This window comes from Myripristis murdjan, chromosome 1 (assembly GCF_902150065.1).
Source record: "Myripristis murdjan chromosome 1, fMyrMur1.1, whole genome shotgun sequence".
NCBI classification, from domain to species: Eukaryota; Metazoa; Chordata; class Actinopteri; order Holocentriformes; family Holocentridae; genus Myripristis; species Myripristis murdjan.
The window spans coordinates 22,021,183-22,041,270 of NC_043980.1; the positions used below are offsets into that span (position 1 = coordinate 22,021,183).

The following is a 20,088-nucleotide window of genomic DNA, read 5'->3' on the forward strand; positions in this document are numbered from 1 at the left end:
CAAACACACATACACACACACACATGCCTACACCTACACCTACACCTACTCATACACACACACAATCACACACACACACACACACACACACACACACACACACACACACACACGGATGCAGAGGTATTAAAGGGGTCAGTGCAAAATGCTCACCTCACCACCTAAAGGAAATTCTGATTGTCGTCATTAGTGCATGCACACACACACACACACACACACACACACCTGCAGTTAAACAGTGCATGACACAGATGCAGTGACTACACACATGCATATACACAGATAAACACACAAGTGCACATTTTGCTGGGAATCCATTCTGTTGAATCCATAAATTACACATGCACACGTATACACACACACACACACACACACACACACACCCAGATCTGGGCAGCAGATGAAGATGGATGGGTGGTGGCTGTGTCTCAGGGTCAGTCACAGGTGAGGGGAGACCCGTCCATCTATCTGTGTTCTCAGAGAGCTCGCTGTCAGTGAGAAGGACTACAGAAACAGGGAAATATGGAGGGAATGTAAAAAGACTATTACACTTTTTATTCAGAGGCCCAGCTTCATCTGAAGATCATGACACAATGCCATGTTAAGGACGATGTCAGTGCTGGTAATAATAATAATAATAATAATGTGAAGACAGGATATTCTCATGCATTGAGGGTTGTTTTTATTTGTTTGGCCTGAGAGTATTTATTAACCCTGGTAAATCCAGAGGATAAGTTTTGGAAAACATCTTTATTCAGCAAAAACAATGCAGTCATTTAACTAGATTTACAATGATCTGGCTAAGAATTAACATTCATTTATTTTCAGTGAAGTCTTCCCTCCAGCCATTTATTAAAAGGATCTCTGATCATCAGTATTATATATTTATAAGTTTTCTCCATGAAAAAAACATCCCTTACTACCTTGAAACGGCTTAAATGTAACTCTAAATCTTGTCCTCATTAAATATGCGTATATCTGTGAATATACAAATAGTCTCCACCCAACCCTCTTCCTGCTGCCACACAGGCTTCTGTTCACAGGACTATCACAGGAGCGTCGTCTGCAACAGTCGTGAAAGTCATGCTATAAAAAAATGTTGAGCAGAGAGCTAATATTGCATGAATATGCACACGAATATTGTTCATGTGAAGCAGCCATTTTGAGTTGACCTGGTTGATCTTTTGAAAATAAAACACTACCATGAAAAAAATTCATCGAATCACGTAGTTACACTAATATTGTTCATGTGAAGCATTTCCATTTGGGAAAACAAAACATGACCAGTAATCCAGCATTCCAGCACCGGCACTGGCAGAGCTGGTGCTAAAGATATGCAAAGCAGGACCTCGTCTGGTGATGGGATTGGCTGTCTGATTTGTGTTGCACCAAATCTAGCTGGCCCACGATAATGTCTGGGTCTCTGATTTTATGGTTGCATAGACACCTCCACCTTCAACAGAGGCTCTAGTGACAGTTTTTGCACAGGTACAAGTCATTATGGTCAGCATCAGACAGACATAAACATAAGAGAAAACACATTTTTACATGGATGGGGTCGTTAAATACTATGACTGGTGCAACTAATTTGACGATAGTGACACTCCAAACAAAATAATTATCACATAAAGAAGAAACAAATATCCATGCCATTAAGTTTCAGTGCCTACTTCTTCATTATTTCCGATGTAATTTGAATACTAGACATCTATAAGTAGCTGATGACTCAATTTTGTGAAGATTGTCAAGAGAGCTGAAGCCCACACTTAAACCGAGACGATAAACAGACGCTGCTTTGTCATTTCACTGATTCAGTCTTTACTCTTGGCTATGTGGTTTTTAACTTAAAGAGAGTGTGTGTGTGTGTGTGTGTGTGTGTGTGTGTGTGTGTGTGTGTGTGTGTGTGTGTGAGTGAGTGTTTGTGGCTTTGTGGCTTTGTGTGAGAGAGTGTGTGTTAGTGTGTGTTAGGGGGAATGAGAGCGTGTACGTGTGCAGAGATGATCATGTTCTTATTGTTGTTGGTATCTGGGGAGACAGGAGGCTTTGTGTTAACCTTTGTGGTTTATGTGATGGCTCTGTGAGTGTGTGTGTGTGTGTGTGTGTGTGTGTATGAGGGAGGGAGGGAGGGAGGGAGAGAGCACTGATCCTGTGGTTATAGACTCTTGGACTGGTTGTACAGTAAATCCCTGTCTTTGTAAACAGATCAATAAACTCTCAGCTGTAGGTGTGTTTCTGTATGTTTGGGTATGTGCGTGCATGTGTGCGTGAGTGTGTGTAAGGCTTAGTCTTTACACTATAAGGCTATAAGGAAGGAGCAGCATGTTGGAAATGAAGTAGAATATAGCAAACACTGTCCATTTATTGCAGCTGCAAGCAGCGTGCAGTACCACTGTGTGTTCAAGATGACAGATTACTTCATAGTCTGCTGTTTGTTCTGAATCACTTTATTTCTCTCTCCACTCCCTTCCTCTGCACAGACGTCAGATTATTCGGCAATGGCCTCGCTAGCTGGAGGATTGGACGAGATGAAGAGCAGTTTGGCCAATCCTGGCACAGGTGCAGAATTAGGAGCCAGTGTCCCCGGTCCGCAGTCTTATCCTCTGGTGCCAGGTAAGAAAGGAACGCCCCGATCAAATCCCTCACCAGTTTGTGTAGCATCTTTCCCAACAGATTGTGTTGTTATCTCATTGAACACTTAAGATAATATGACAGTCCCAAGGCAGACATTTGGGATAAAAATGTCTTTAGCAGGCAGTTTTGGGTCCGTTTTTTAAATTTGTTAGGGTCATAAGTGTGAATGTAATCAAGCTTTATTCCTAATGTGTGTTCATTACTGCTGCAAGTACTGTTTTTTTATTATTATTGTTGATTAATTTATTGATTATTTTAGCAATTAATAAATTAATCATTTAGTGTGTCAAATATAATGACAAATGCTCATTGGAAGTTATCAGAATCCAAATTGATGTCATCAAATTGCTTCCTTAGTCTGAAAAAAATGTGATATGAACAGAGAGAAGTAAGCAAATCTTAGCATCTTAGTGATTTTAGAAGCTGAAAGAAGCTGAAATCAGCAAATGTTTGGGATATTTACTTGATAAATGACTAAAACAATTAATAAATCATCTAAATTAAAGTCATTTAATTTTCTGTCAACTGACTAATTGATTAATCAACTAATCATTTCAGCACTGGTGTTCATTAAATGACCTAAACAGTCTACAGATTCTCTCTTTACAAGGCTGGACTCAAACAGAGCTGCCATTTACAACTGAGATGACACAAATTTAGCTCACAGAATAACTTTCACTGACTGCAACAGTACAACTGGCTTCCCGTTCTATATCCCCCCTACAACACCAGAAAATGAGAGAAGACTGAGGAAAGTGGCAAGACTACAAAAAAAAAAAAAAGCTAATCAGAATGTTACGGGGAATTTTTTTAAAAAAAAATATTGTATTTATCTCTTGGGACTGGTCTGCTTTTTTGGTAGCAAACAAGTTCTTCACTGACAACAACAATGCAAGAGAAAATCATTCACATTGCATTTTAGTCTCAACTTATTTAGTAATTGGAAAAATAAATATCACATCAGGGTATCAAATAATTACCAGCTCTCACTGTCAGGCTTGACCCTCATATAATGTTAGTAGCCTAACAGCAGGTTAAATAACCAGCGATGTAAACAGTGATACTGCAGTTTAAATAAACTTGAACTTAAATGCCTGGTAAAGTCTCCCCGGTGTGTGAGAGGAGCTATGTGCATTTTAACCGATTCAACGTGCTTAAAGAGCTCAAGTATGTTCGGATCTCCGGAGACGCGGAAAGCTTGGAGGAAAGGAGGAAAAGAAAGGAGGAAGGAGAGAGAAAATATCCGACTGCCTTTACGTCTCTCTCTCTCTCTCTCTCTCTCGCTCTCCTCGTCTCTCTCCATTTAGGGGCACTGGGACAGGCAGTGGTTAATTAAGAGTAGACCAGGGAGCACTTGGACAAGGCCTCGACATTCCCATCTGTAATGAGGGGAATCATAGAGCTGGGAATTTGGGAAATCTGGGAATGGGCTCTTTTTTCTTGCCCTTAGAAACCGCTGAGGAATATTACCTGCCGAGAGAAAGAGAGAGAGAGAGGGAGAGAGACGGAGAGAGGGAAAGAGAAAATTTCCATTTATGCTTATGCATGCAAACACCCACATTCATATTCACGCACGCACACACACACACACACACACACACACACGCACACACACCTTCCAAGCATTATGCATGCATTTCCACGCCTGTCTTTTTCTTCAGAATGGAGCTCCCTCTAGGGGCTGAAGTGTCTGTGTGTGTTTGATGCAATGCTCCGGCATCCCTGAAGTGTTTATACCCGAGACACATACTGCAGAGCAACATTTACCCAGTCAATCTTTCTTCCTGAAGCCTCTCCAAATCAGCAGGGCCCTTTCACTTTTCTCTGAAGTTCACCCACGCCACTGCAATACAAACACACACACGGCGTCTTGCGCACCAGGTTCCCTCCAGATTTGACATGCGTTGCTCTGATGGCTGTCTGACACGGTGGAGTTAGATAGGGAGACAGAGAGGGAGACACAGAGAGAAGGAGAGAGAGAGAGAGAGAGAGAGAGAGAAAGAGAGTATGTGTGCTCATCTGTATCTGCAAGTGAGCAAGGAAGAGACTTGTACTTGTTCGTTGACCTCTACGGCAAAGCTGTGGAGAACAGATACATCAACACAACTGACATACATATGCACCCACACAGGCACACACACACACACACACACGGAGACACACACACATACGCACACACCTCAGAGGATCTGGCCCTGTCTGCCCCCTCTAAGTTGGGCTGTAGAGAGTCCATCTTTTTCTCTTCCCTCCCTCCCTCCCCCGCCTCCCTCCTCTCCTCCAGCTTCTCCTCCCTCTCCTCCTTGCCCTGTGCACTGACCCTGAGCGGATGAGTAGCCCGTCTGCACTAATGCCTCGCTGTCGCGTCAAACACCGAGAAAAACTTTACTACTACCGAGACAGGAGAGAGGAGGCAGAGAGGGACAGGGGAGGCTGGAGCAGAGAGGGGATAGTGCGGCGCGCGAGAGAGAAACAAAGGGAGGGAGGGACAGAGGAACATATTAAGCGAGGCCGACAGCGCTGTGAGAGGAAGAGGCGTTGGACCTGCGGCAGCATGTTTATACACCCGCTGTCTTTTTCTTGTATTCTTCCTTGTGAGGTGGCCCGTTTCTCTGCCTCTCTCCGATTTTATCTCCGTTTCATTCCGCATTCTCCTCGTCCTCCACGTCCACTTCCACTTCATCTTCTTCTCCTTATTTTCTGTCTTATTTTCTTTTATTTTATTCTCCCTTCTCCTTCTCCTGCTTCTCCTGCAAATCCCCTCTCCTCGCCGTCTTCCTCTCACTCAGTTAGTGGTGGTTAAGTGGAGGGGAAGTGAGTGGGATTGATGGTGTTAGCATCTGAGCTGTTTATGATGATGATAAATGTGTGTGTGGAGGGAAGGGGGGCATTCGTGTGTGTGTGTGTGTGTGCTTACGTGTGTTAGCACGCGTGTGAGAGTGTGTATGATGATGATGAATGGAGGGCTCCCTCTCCACGCACTCCCAATGTCTAGTGCTTGCAAACACAGAGAAATGATTTAGGCCGACACACTGTCATGTAGTCTAATGCAGTTATATATCCTATCCACACACTGACAGACAGAAAAAGAGGAGGGGGTGGGGGTGGGGGGTGAAGGTAATGAGGGAAAGGGGAGTAAATTACTAGATGTCGGTGGATGGAAAACAAGGGGGGGCAGAAAGAAAGACAGAGAGAAGGAAAGAAACCTAAGAAAGAAAGAGTGCAATCCTTTATATGCTTGTACATGCATTTTCAATAAACACCCTTCACTAAGCGTGGCATTTTAAAGGTTACGTAAATCATTTTAACATCAATAAATCAGTGCTGCATTGATTTTCAAATGGTGGTATAATTACTATTAAAAAAAAATAAGTAAATAAAACCATTGCCCTGCTGATTGGCATCTCCAAGCATCTAAACTGTATCTTACATCATGTGCCACCAGGCTGGGCTTTGCTGAACATATGATGGATTGTTTTATGATACAAAACAGCCAGAAGAGTGTTTTTTTTTTTTTTTTTTTTTCCTTTCTAGCACAAAGAGAGGAGCCGGCAACATCCACTGTGCAACAACAGGGTTTATTGTACATTTTGAGAATTACTACTTAGAGGTGGCCGGTCTTGACTCTGAACTCATTTGTTTACAGTAATTATTACAGTAATCGCAATGAATTTGACAAAGATGTCTTGATTTTTAAAAATGGTACATAGAGCACCTTTAATGCACGCTGAGATGCACTCAAAAGAACCACTAAAGGCAAGAAGGTGCAGATAAAAGTTCATGCTGTGTTCGAGACCAAGTCAAGACCAAGAGCCCTGTAACGCCTGAGTCAAAACTGACACCAACAAGTGGATGAGACCACGATGAGATGGAGACCGCATTAGGACCTCGGTGGCCGAGTCCGAGTCAAGACTGAGACCAGACCAATTCAAGGTCAATTCACGACCATGAATCTGAGCACCAAATTAAATTAAATTGCATCTGTATTAAGATGCAATTTAATACAGCGACACTAGCGCGTTGCCATTGAAATGGCCTGTTGTGGCAGCTCCAGTGTTTCATGTTTGTTTTTAATTAGATTAGATTAGATTCGATTTGCCTTTACTGATTCCCTGAAGGAAAAATGACACAGCAACAGTAGCAGTAGTACAAAGTTAACATCAAGGCAAAATGTACCAAAAAAAAGTACAATAAGGTAAAATAGGAATAGGACACAGTAGATCCTTCTGCATGTATACATGTGCAGTGTCTGTGCGTATTAAAGTACATTATGGATATATGTCATGTGTGTGTACACTGCATGTATAAGCCCAACAAGCTGAGGTTTAGCCAACTAGTCAACGAATTGTAGATCCCACTTCTGAAGCACAGCACGCTACGGCTCAGGATGGAGGTAGCGAGAGTCCATGTACAGTTCCTGATCCTCTTCTTTTAGCCTGCTATTTGTTACTGTGTTTTTATTGTTTTTAATGCTTTTAGTGCTTTTTTAATTTTCCTTGGATGTCACAGTAACAATAGCCCAATGCAATGTGTGCACTGGAAGCAGCAGCAGTGTTTAGCACGGGACCAGCTGACAGGACTACGAGAGTCGGCTCCAGTGTGAGATACTGGAAGTACTGAATGAGCTTTAGTGGTGGAGAGGAGATGCAGGCAAAAACAGCATGAAAGCAAGAGGAAATATGCTGTTCCTACTACCCCTTCTATAATCATGGGAATATGAGAGCACTGGTCACCACTGGTCCCTGGATGAGGTTTGGGCATCGACAGAGAAAAATATGAAACAGAAGGTCTGTTCAGAGTCAGAATGCATCACACGACAGAAAATCTTCTTCAGCATAGGCTCGTGAATTCACAGCACAGAAAGACAACACAGATTAGGTAAATCCCATCAAAACATATTCTGCTCCAACATTTTGGTGTTTCGGCTTTGCTTTTTTTTTTTTTTTTTTTTTTTTTTGGATTCTCCTTGTGTATTTGTGTGTCTTAATCTTCATCTGTGTGGTTTTCAAAATCAAAACTCACCCACGATGAAAACTGCAAGCTGTAGTGTTTGTATGCATCACCTGAACTGCACGTTTCATTGACAATACTACTACTACTAATAATAATAATATCCAGGTTTAAATGATTTCATTAAAAAATGATCATTTGAGAGCTGTTTATAACCATAAATATAAAGAGTAGCTGCATTTTTTGAAAGTTTCTGAGTGGGCCAGCTCATGCAGTTCCTCAACAAACCCCTTGGGGTGCATGTACCCTCATTTGAGAAACATCAGTCTATACCCTGGTTTTACCAGGTTTTGGGAGGAAATACCAAACCATTAATGTTTGAGAGCAAGTGGAAATGCATCCAGGTGCATGGCAAGACTGAGGCCGGTAAAATGTAGTCTTAATGTAGTCTTACACTTCCAGTCCAGAAACAATAATATGAAGCAGGGTGGTGGACTCTCGTCTGGATAATTTAGGTGCTTTTCAAACTTTATTTTGTTCAACGGTCCAAGAGGCTTTGAGCTCAGGCCTTCTTCAAAGCACTGGACACAGCACATAAATGAAATTGGACCAGCAGTCACCCATGCACACACCTTTATCTGTGACATTGGACAAATTGGCACACAGGTACACTTGAAGCACATAGGTACACACACACACACACGGCATACAGGACATGAGCTTGACTGTCCTAAAAATGTTTTATTACAAAACAATGTTGATAGTGACAACTGTGAGGATGGTGATGATGCTGATAATAACATATGTATATGTGCACGTGTGTGTGTGTGTGTGTGTGTGACTACAGGCCGTGACCTAGCCAGTACCACTTTGCCAGGCTACCCACCTCATGTCCCTCCGACTGGACAGGGTAGCTATTCAACCCCATCCCTCACCGGCATGGTACCTGGTGAGTATGATTGCACCCACACACACACACACACACACACACACACACACACACACACACACACACAGTCACAAGCTGTACGCTGGTTTTCCCCTCTATCCCTCAAAGCCCAGGTATATGTTTGTCCAAATCCTTCTGTGATCTGTAATTGTACATGCATATCTGTTTGAAATCCCACTGGATGTGTGTGTGTGTGTGTGTGTGTGTGTGTGTGTGTGTGTGTGTCTTCAGTGGGTGAACTTGCCATCGCCACTTCCTCTTTCTTGTCTGTCTATGCTATGTCTGACACTGCTCCCAGGGGGGGTGAGTGCATGTGTGTATGTGTTTGTGTGCATCTACGTGTGCGTGTGTGTTTGTGTGTGTGTGTGTGTGTGTGCGTTCATGCTTGTGTGTGTGTATCATTAGAACCCAGCCACAGTAGCACAGCTGTCCCTCCTCAACATTAGTAATTTGTTTTTAATGAGAATCACCAGTGACCCACGACTAATTCATTCATTCCCTTCCACTCCACCCTCTACGCCGCTTTTGTGTTTCAATCCTGGACCGCCATTCTGGTTCTCTCTCTCGCTCTCTCTCGCTCTCTCTCTCTCTCTCGCTCTCGCTCTCTCTCTCTCTCGCTCTCTCTCTCGCTAAGACTTGCAGCTCATTGGGGAGCTGGGATACTCATGGTCAGTATGAACTACACTGCTGAGAAATAGATGGAGAAACGTAAAACGACAGAACAAAGTCAAAACAACAACAACCAAAAAAAAAAAAAAAAGAAAAAAAAAAAAAGGAAGTGTACCTTTGGTGTTGTTTACAAGTCCTTGTCTTTGTGTATTCCCAATCATTCAGTCTCTGACACACACTTGTGGGCTGGCATCCTCACACACTCACACACACACATACACACACACACACACACACACTTGGTGGACATGTAAGAACAGCACGTCTAAAGATGGGTAACCCTGTCACCCTGTCCCCCTGCGCTCACCCCGTCCTGTCCCCAGGTTTGACAGCATGTTTGTGTATGTGTTTGGGTGTGTGTGTGTGTGTGTGTGTGTGTGTGTTTATGTGTGTGCCGGCATGGGATTGTTTATGTGTTTGTGTGTGTGAGTGTATGTGTGCGCGTGTTTGCTTTTGACAGTGTGCGACCTTGACACCAAACTCCACACAGGGGAACCCTGTGCCCCCCCCGCTCCCCCCCCATCTCCTAAACAACCTGACACATTGCCGTCACCACGGTGATGACAAGGGGAGGATGCTCGCACCCGGGGACGCCATGGAGACAGCATCCCGACCCCACCTGACAGACGCAAACTAAACACACACGCAAACATAAAACAAAACTTGGGCTGTATCCGCTCACAAACACACACACAAACACACACACACACACACACACACACACACACAAACGGCGTCTCAACATCTTAAATTCTCCTCGGTGAATATTCCGTGGCCGGGTTTGAAAACTCAAGCCGACTGGAATGAGCGAAAGAGATAATCTCCCAACTTTGCTTCTCCGACTTCGCCATGTTTTATCTCAGCACTTCTCAAGCAAATTATCCTCCTTTTTGTCCGCTCTGTCTAATATCATACCTTCATTAAGCAAGCAACTCTCTTCTGCTGTTCTTCTTCTTCTCCCTCTCTCTCTCCGTCTCTGTCTCTCTGTCTCTCTCTCTCTCTCTCTCTGCAGCAGGGGGGCTGACACTCACAGGGGGTGTAGGAGAGCAGTGAGGCAGAACCGACAGAACGAGAGGGAGAGAGAAACGGGTGGTGGTGGAGAGGGAGAGGGACGAGGGGGTGTTTGGGGGAGGGAGGGGGCATCAGGGTCTGTGACTGTCAGCTAAGGGAGAGGGATCCCCCGGGAGAAGTGAAGGTTCAGGAGAAAAGAAAGAAAGAGCAAAAGAGTGGAGGAAAAAAAACAGAGCAAGCAAGCGAGTGGAGGGATGGGGAAAAAAGAGGAGAAGAAATGGGGAAGAATGTTGTTTTGATGTGAAGGGTGAAGAGCCGACCGTAGTCAGGCGGGCCCGAGGACGAGAGAGAAAAATATCGAGGACGGGGTGAAGGGAAGAGTGGGAGGGGGAAGAAAAGAGAAAGAGTAGACCCCAGACGGTAGGTAGTAAATGAGGGAGAAAAGCTAAGCTATCATCCACTGTACGGCAGGACCGGCACAGACTCGCTGAGCTCGCCGGCTCAGTCCTTCTTAAGTATCCTGTAAACGGCTCTGTAGCAAAGACGGGGCAGGTTAACTACACGCCCGTGCTGCAAGCCATAGAAATTAACATCTTCCACAGTTTTACTCACAGCTGGCCGTCAGCTGCGCTCTGGAGTCTTCACACTGCCTCACCTGCTTGCAAACAGCAAGCAAAAGTGTATAAAATAATAATCATGATAATTTTAGTGTAGTGTTTTCAGTGTACCCCTGCTTAACTCAGACTAAAGCATGGGCAATATTTCAATTGATTTTGATATAAGTATCAAATCATCAAATGAGACTAGATATCATCTGGTATTTTGGATATTGTGATATGGCATGAGCTGTATTACAGTAAAGGAACACAATTTTTTTCTGAATTTATTTTAAGTGATGCCTATGTATCTACCTGCTAGGGTGTCATATCTGCATTACTGATGACTGATTATGAAAAATGACCAAGAGTTATATCTGCAATATTGTCACAACATCGAAAGGTGTTCAAAGATGTCATGATATTCAAATTTTGTCGACGCCATCCAGCCCTACTTGACTGAAAAAAATAAATAAATAAATAAATTATCAAGGAAATAAAGGAAATAATAAAAAAGGATCATCCTCTAAGCTCTTCACAACTCTCTCTAAACATGATCTGTATTCTTTTTTTTCTTTTTTTTTCTTCCAGGGGGAGATTTTTCCGGAAGTCCATATCCCCATCCTCAGTATTCCACATACAACGAATCCTGGAGATTTCCAAACCCCAGTTTATTAGGTAGGTGTATCCCGCCGACCAACATTGGATCAATAATTGTATCAATGAATTTCATTTCATTCGAAGTCACATCCCACCTCATGCCACTCTGATACTCTCCTCTAATGTGCTGTATCTTTCATGCTCCACCATTGATTTTTTTTTTTTTTCTGTGACATCACATTTCATTCTGTATTGCCCTGTACCACATAGAACATCGCAGCCATAGTAACGGTTCTGTGCAGGGATTATTTTTTTTTAAAGACTGTTAGTTTTTGGGGAGTGAATGGGTTTGAAGAAAAATGAAAAAGAAGCCGCAGAGAGAAAGAGGGGGCAGAGCAGATTAACAGGCCTTTATCTGCATCTCATCAGTGTTGCAGCAGTCGTCCAATTTGTGAAATTTAATGTGTTAAGGATTACAGTGGCGGAAGTTGACTCTGACCAAATATTTAAGATCACTTCTCATGCTGTCAAACTCAAATGACCCGTGACGACAACAGATTAAGCTCAACATCTCTCTCTTAACCAGTTAGATTTGAGATTTGCACTTTCTCGCTGAGCTTCAGAGTGAAAAAATATAAAATACACCACTCCAAAAAAGTCATTATCACAAATATTTGCACAAGCACAGCTGTTGCAGCTCAACCAGAAAGTGAGCAGCAGAAACTGGCTTCATGCGCTCAGGTCAGTGTCAGAGCTGCTGTCTAGGGATACATCTCAGCACTTAAAGGTGAAACAGTCAGGGGTGACGGTTTAAAGGTTAATAGGTGAAGGGGTCAGGCTGTGCTGACCTGTAGTGTACCCCCCCACCCCTCACATCCTCTCCTCTCCAAAACCCCTCCCTTCTCCCCCCCGTCCCCAGTGTTTCAGCAGGACTATGGTTCTCTCCTGGGGACAGAGATCGGCTGCTCCTCCAGTCTCTTCACCAGCCAGGCAGGACAGATGCAAGGTAGGTGTGGAGAGAGAGAGAGAGAGAGAGAGAGAGAGAGAGAGAGAGAGAGAAGAAAAAAGAGTGGGTGTGTACCGCAAAAAAAAAAAAAAAAAAAAACTGTGACGAGACGTGTAGTTTGATAAAATCTTTCTTGAAACAAGTGAAAAAATCTGCCTGTCGGGTGCAATAATCCCACTTGTTTCCAATGCAGTGTCACTTGTTTCTGGGATAAAAGTATAAATTTGTTGAAACGAGGCAGATGGGCCCACTAGTGTCTACAAAATGACACTTAATTCAAGAACAGTTGATTGGAAACAGGAGGGATTATCCGATCCCACTGGCAGATTTTTTAACCAAAGAAAAACAAGACTGTAACACTGAATAAAAGACGAAATGACTTGATGGAGATATTTGCTGGGTGGTAGTCCGAGCCACAGTGCACATACCTGGACAGAGAAAAGCAGCAAGTGAGACGATGAAAGATGGCCGTGGAACAAGAGTGAAAAGAGAAGAAAGGAGAAAGAGGAAGACTTTGTAAATCGATGTGCGAGAGGGGAAAGCCATGAGGCTGGGCATCAGTGGAGTTGAGTATGAAAACGGACGAGCAGCCACATAATATGGGGACAAGATTCACATTAGGAGACACTGAAAGGCTTAAGATCGATGGGAAGGGGAAGAGGGGGGGCTTGAAAAAGAGGAGAAGAGAGAAGGATGAGAGGAGAGGTGAAGAAAGAGCAGTAAAAAAAAAAAAAAACAGGCGAAAGGGGAAGAGAAGGTGTCTGAAGTCTTGAGTGAGACTAAATAGTTTGTCAGGCCTGCTTAATGCCTCACTTCCCCAAAGAGCCTCCTGAGATTACCTGGACTGTGAACAGACACTGCCTGTCAACACACAGCTGGGCTGATTGATGGAAGTGACAGAGACAGGTGTGTGTGTGTGTAGGTGGGTGAAGCTGTGTGTATTATTGTGCATGAGCGTGGGTTTGTGTGTATCCGCGGGGTTACTGTATTGAATTGACCCCTTCCCTGAGGGGAGAATAGACTCAAGGGATCAGTAGTGGTAGAGCTGTACTCTGTGTGTCGGCTTAGACTGTCATTTAGACTGTCTGTGTGTGTGCGTGTGTGTGTGAGACAGAGAGCTTTGATCATCAGGAAGTAAGCTGAGTCTGTCAGCGGGGACTGCAGTGGTGAGGTCTTGGATGTCAGGAAGAATGAATTTTTACATGGTCTCCTTCATCAGCCCACACCATCTCATCTCTGCCTTTCACTCCTCACATTGTTCAGAGAAAAGTATATTTTAGAGAAAAATGAGCATGCTGCTCATCTTACATTTTCAGGACATTTAAGTAATGGGAAGTGCTTAACAATAGAGCCCAATAGAGCAGTATCTGCCCCTGTAATGAGGCAGATAGTGCCTCATTACAGATAAATCAATATAGACTACATGTTGGCTGATATGCAACAAAAGATGTAATACATTGAAATAAAAGGCACTTGAGATCATTTATGCTGCCCTCAACTGGACGTCATGAGTTTATAGCTATGACATGGGAAGTTGAGAACACAATACTCTTGGTTTTCGGGTAATAAAGTTGTGAGGACAGCGCTGCCAAGCAAACATTACTTTCACATTTAGAATAGAAGCCACCAAGGTTAACAATGTAGTTAGCTGATGGGTAATGTGAAAAACACAAGGCCAAATGAGACGCAAGACCATCGGGAATGTCAACATTTTCCGCAGCTATTTTATTTAATTTCTAAGAAAGACTATATATGACTAAAATCACACCTTTAAATCTATCAGCTCAGAAAAAAATGACATCATCCCATCAAAATTTCCACGTACAAAGTAAAAACCACAAGAGTCGATCATAAATTTGGACTCTTATCATGAACACTTAACACAACCCCAACCAGGGGCATCATTAAAACAACATCACCATGTAAAAGGTTGTTTACACGGGCCTACTGAGGCTCTATAGCACAAGAGTTAGTACAGTATTGTTAAAAAGTTAAGAAGTTAATTGATCAACTGTAAAATATACATATCTTCATTACAACTATTTATTACTTTCTACAAATGTGTGCTTCTATATATATAAAATATCCATATCAGAAGTTTATCACTCCCATATATTGATTAATGTATTGGCCCCAGAAATCTAATATTGGTCAAACTTTAATTAACTCTAATTAACTTTTAATTAACACTGGAATCCATTCTCTGAATTTTAAAAACTTGCTCCGTGCTCCATCTCACCTCGTGGTCTCTGTGTGTGTTTCTTCCCAGGGTCACCATACTACTACGGTGCAACATCACGGGGGGCGGGCCCTGCTGCCACGGCAACAGCCTCCGCCTACGACCGCCATTGACCCCCACCACCGAAAGAAGAGGAGGACGAGGAGAAGAAGAAGAAGAAGAAGAACGAAGAGGAAAAGAGAGGAGAGCAGGGAGGGAGAGAGGGAGGGAGGGATAGCACCAGCACCATCCAAATACAAGCCTGCCTACAACTGGATGACAACGTGGATTCCGACCCGGTGACGTCAGTGCGGTTTGAATTTCCTTTAACTGACACTTAAATCCACCCGTGCACTGCTGGGCCGGGCTGTGACACAAGGAGAGTTTTTACATTCCTGGTATGATGCTGGCATGCCGCCGTTGGTATCTGCCGCGTCAGCTACAGGATTTTTCACAAATTACGACTAAATGAAGGAGATTCGGACACTCCCATGATAAATCAGGGCACCCTGCTGACTTGAATCTGTCTGCTTTTTCAAACAAGCATCAAACACTCTGTAAGTTTGCAGCAGTGCTTATGACTAAAAACAACTGCGATCTCCTGGGTAAGATGTTATTTACCGTAATTCCTTTGGCATGAAAACAATTGAACCGATGAGAGTGAAATCACTTTTCCAAGCGTAGTCTTTTTATGGCCAGACATCAGTTAATCAATCAATTTTCTATGCTATGCTACGGTGTAAGTAAAGACAATCCAATCCTCATAACTTTGAATGACCAAATTACCAGCTGTGTGATAGGTTGCCATAACTTTATCACTCTGGCTTCTTTCCTGTTAAGATTCCTCTCGTTTATCCACTGGGGATCACAATATTTGCAGATCGGGGTGCCTTGATTTTTCATGGGAGTGTTCAGGTTCATAATCCAGAGGCACAGTCGCAGCCAGAGCCCGTGTTCGCAGCTGTCCCGCAAGGAGAAGTGCGTCCTAACACCCCTACTTGCATTCGTGGCGGCACGATCGCCGCCGACCAACAGACAGGCCTTTCAGTAAAGCACAGCCGAAACTCTGAGCCCTGCTGAGCGAAAAGTGTACATGTTCTCGTCAGACCAAAATCCAATCAACCAGGGAGCGTTACTGTACAGGAAGGTGCTATCCTACCTTCCCAGCCAAGATTTAGTCCTGTTAAGAGCTATTTATAAAGGAGGAGAGACAGAGTAATATATTTAGAAGCTTTTTCTGCGCTGCACTCCGTGATGAGAGTGAATGCCTGTAATGATTTATAATATGTGTCACGCTGTTGTGCTAGAATAGTGATGATGACGATGACGACGATGATGACGACGATGCAGTGAAATATGAAATCTTAACACTTTCAATATGAAATGGAGTCTTTGTTTATAAATGTGATATGATTGCGATTTCCTGTCTATAGTTTGTCGCCTGGTTATCAGTTGACACAGGCGCCGTTTTAATAAGATGCCAACTTTTATCCACTTCCTGCATATTCTAATGGAAAGCCAGGAAGTCGTGGCACTCTCTCTCTCTCTTTCTCTCTCTCTCTGTCTCTCTCTCTGTCTCTCTTTCTATTTCTCTCTTTAAACTCCCCAAAGATGGGCCCCCCCTAGTGGACCGGCTGACTAACTACAAAAGCACAAAGAGACTCAATCATCATTTAAAGGCGCCATTTTACTTTTAAAATTCCATATGGTTCTTCTTCTCCCCTTCTTGAGTGCTTACCCTTGTGCTGTTTGACATACTGAGATTGTTTCTATAAAAGCATTGTTTTTCGTGAAAACAAGTGAAACTGTTTTCTTTTTTCTTCTTCTTCTTCTTTTTTTTTTTTTTTTGGTTGTTTGTTTTCTCTTCTACATCAGTTATGCGCTGTGACAATGCATGACACCAGGGTCGAGGCCTTACCCATTCATGTACAGACAGAGTAGGGACTAGGACAGATTTGCCCTTCAGCACTGATCTGAAATCAGTCTTACGTTGCTCCTCCGAATGTTTGAGGCCCTGCTGGGGAACCCTGTGTTGATCCTGGGTCCGTGTGTAGGGGCAACATCTTCCTAAACCTGTGTGTAGCTTCCTGTCTCACTTGTGTCCATACAAGATTTGTACAGTAAACACTGAAAGAGAAGAGAAGTCACAATGTCAATAGCAATTTCAATTATTCACATTTGAATTTAGATTTTAGAGATGAAGCTTTCTTTAAGATAAAAAAGACTAAGAGGTGTGTGGTGTTGTTTTAGCCATCGTCTGCGAGTGTTTACAAATCTTTTGTTTGTTTGTTTGTTTGTTTGTTTGTTTCAGGTATGTGTGGCTGACCGTAGCGCTTCATTGCTACTGTGTAGTTTTACTAGCTAACAGGTTGGAGGCACCAAATCTGCAGCGTGAGACAAAAAAAAAATATAGCTATATAAACATATACCTATGAATACTGAACAAAGCTGTTAGTTTCTCAATCTTTGTTGTTTCTGGGTTTTGAAATAGTGATAGAAGGGATCCTTTACATTTGTAGACCTTAAAAGTTGTGCGTATACAACTCTAAAGAAGATTCTTATGACGGCTCGCCCTCTGTGCTGCCGGCGCGCACCGCGGGGGAAGCCCTTCCTTATTTCTCTCTTTCTCTCTTGATCTTTCTGAGGCATTATTGAACCTGAACCACACCAGCTGAAAACAAGGACAGTGCCTTTAGTTTTATACGCAAACAACCCCCTAACTGACCACGCGTCACTAAAACAAAATTCAGCGTCCTCCCATGAACTCCCCGAACAAAAAAACTCTGCCCATCTGCTGGTGCCGACACAGGGTTGACGAACACACAGAGACTATCGTGCCACAAACACCAGACAATAACCATGAGGTAAATAGGCCAGCAGGCGGCAACTTCCATACTGACATCAGAATAACTTCCATATTGCACCAAAAGTAACATTGCAGCTCTGAAAGCGAAAGCCAGTGGCTTGACAAGGAGCCAGCACTGAAAAAATGGCACAAAATCTACTAAAAGCCAAGTAAGCCTCTTTATTATTATTGCCTATGAGTCCATGTGGAGCTTCTTATCAATGAATTTCACTCCGGTATTTGAAATGACTTCCCCCTCTTGGCGTGTTGGTAACATGCTACCCTCTTTAGGATTATTTTTTTTCATTAACACAAACACACACACACACACACACACACACACATGCAGTGGTGGAAAGAGTGCTACAAGTTGCTACTCAAGAAGAAGTACTGTTACTTTGCTGGTATTTGACTTAAAGTAAAACACCAGCAAAATACCATTTAAAATGAACATAGAGTAAAAATGTTACTTTTTCAAAACAGCAGCTGTGTTAGGTGTGATCTTTTCCATACAGTGATAAAAGGAGGCGAGAGCACGATATAGACTACATTCTTTTAAAGGGGCATTCTGCAAAATTGTGCAGGTCTGATTGACAAAAGTGGAATAAGCACATACTATGATGGGTGAGTCTACACAGTTCTCACTTTTTTTCCACACTTATTCCACCATTCTCACCGTTGAGTCTAGATGATCGTCACTTTCATTGACCATTTTTTCTTCGTGCACCTTTTACTGGAAATTTGGAAAAGACAAAAGGTTGAACCAGCAAAGTAGAAGCAGGTTTCTTTTCTCATCTTTGCTGGCCGAGCTTTTATTGTGAAAGGTTCCATAATCTGGTCATCAGTCACTGACGGATATTTGGACATTTGGAAAAGATACAGTACACAAAACAGCTACTCAATTACAGTAACGTGAATAAATGTAATTAGTTACCTCCACCTCTGCATACATGCACACACACACACACACACACACACACACACACACACACACACACACGCTGCTGTCAGCATGACTGAACGTCGCTCTCCTTGAGGAGGTGATTCCAGTTGTGCTCACTCTGTAGGCGCAGGCCAAATTCACCGCCCGTTCTCCGGTTACAGTGACACATTAACAGGATTATTTGTTAACTATGCATCTCACTGTGACACAGCTTGCCTTGCCATTGCTTTGACCTGATTGGTTCACACGGGGAGAGAGCAGATTCTCATTGGCTCGCAGACATTTTCGATTGGCAGCCGTGACTCCGAGTACAGTGATGTGGGTGTGTGTGTGTGTGTGTGTGTGTGTGTGTGTGGTGGGGTGACTGTCATTGTGGGTGGTACTGTAAGACGCACAGTGGGCAGAGGCCATACACACACACACACACACACATAAATGTATGCACAGATGTGCAGACACACGTTCACTCAGTCTTTCCCACTTGCGCTCTCTCTCACACACACACACACACACACACATACACACACACACTCTCTCTCCCTTTGTCCTTTGCCGAGTGGTGGTCGCCCCTCCCCTCGTGCCCCTGTGTTCCCCAGGGGAGGCCAAACCTGCTGTGCCATCAGAACCTCATCCCGTCTTTTTCTCCCCCTCCCTCCACCCTAATCTCATCATATCTCATGCACTCGTCTTCCCCCGTCAAGCCCCCTCCCCTCCCCTCCCCTCTCGTAGCACTGCCACACCACCAGGATTAGAAATATTAAAACTATTCTGTTGATTTCAGTCCTGTGACCTTCCTCAAAAAGTCCTCCCTCTTTCTTCAGACAGCCCCATTAATCCTTTTTTTTTTCCCTCCTCTCCTTTCTTACTTTTCTTTCTGACTATTCAGACGTAATGCTCACTGTCCTGTCAGAAATTCTGCATAGGAATGAAGCAGGGTGTTTTGTGCCAAAGCGAGGTCATTTCAATGGCAATATGGCTGCCGGTATCTTCATTTGGCCTGGAATATTTTGTGAGATCACATCTCGTTCTCTGTTTCCTTTTTCTTGTACTTTTTTTCCGACTGTTTAAAAACACAAATTACACAGTACACAGTACGAATAGCATTGGAAAAAAAAAAAAAAGTATTGTTTTTCCCAGCACTGCTACAGTTCACTGTCCATGAAAATAAAATCTCGTCCAGAAATTCACACAATTTAGATCCTGGCTCCAAATCAAATAGAAAACCAAAACAAATGCAAATCAGTTATTTTAATTATGATTTCTCACCAAGGCTTTTCTGTGTATACCACCTGACTGCATCTCAATATGAATCCATGAAGATGGCTACTGCCTTTGTAAAACCTGAGGGGATTTCAGCATCACGTCTTGACAGCAATTAGTGGCACAATCTGTTTCATGCTTGCTGATATAACTAGGCTCTGGACAGAGCTCAACAAAACTGGAGTGTTACAATATTCTGTACATCTTAATATTATTCAGCTGTGGAAGAGGAGAAATATACATGATTCAGCCTACAAAATCTACTGTGCTTTTTGAGCAGATATTTCAATCAAAAAAATAGAAAACATGATTTTTCACCTTACTGTGGCCTTTCGTGTAACAATCTGGAGTTTTTTGTGTCCATGGCTTCCTATCTGGGGTGTTAAAGAGATATTTATATCTGTGACGTTTTG

At 43.2% G+C, this 20,088-nt stretch overlaps 1 protein-coding gene across 3 annotated transcripts in view; it reads left to right on the top strand.

Annotated features, from left to right (window-relative positions):
- pax5 (paired box 5) overlaps positions 1-14,788 on the top strand; it is a 50,360-nt gene extending 35,572 nt beyond the window's left edge. For all 3 annotated transcript variants that reach the window (XM_030054783.1, XM_030054796.1, XM_030054790.1), the window contains exons 7-11: positions 2,478-2,610; positions 8,426-8,527; positions 11,395-11,481; positions 12,323-12,409; positions 14,679-14,788. In XM_030054783.1, coding sequence (XP_029910643.1) covers positions 2,478-2,610; positions 8,426-8,527; positions 11,395-11,481; positions 12,323-12,409; positions 14,679-14,761 — 492 coding nt within the window. In that variant the 3' untranslated portion in view covers positions 14,762-14,788. The remainder of the gene's footprint in view (positions 1-2,477; positions 2,611-8,425; positions 8,528-11,394; positions 11,482-12,322; positions 12,410-14,678) is intronic.
- Positions 14,789-20,088: the final 5,300 nt, after the last annotated feature.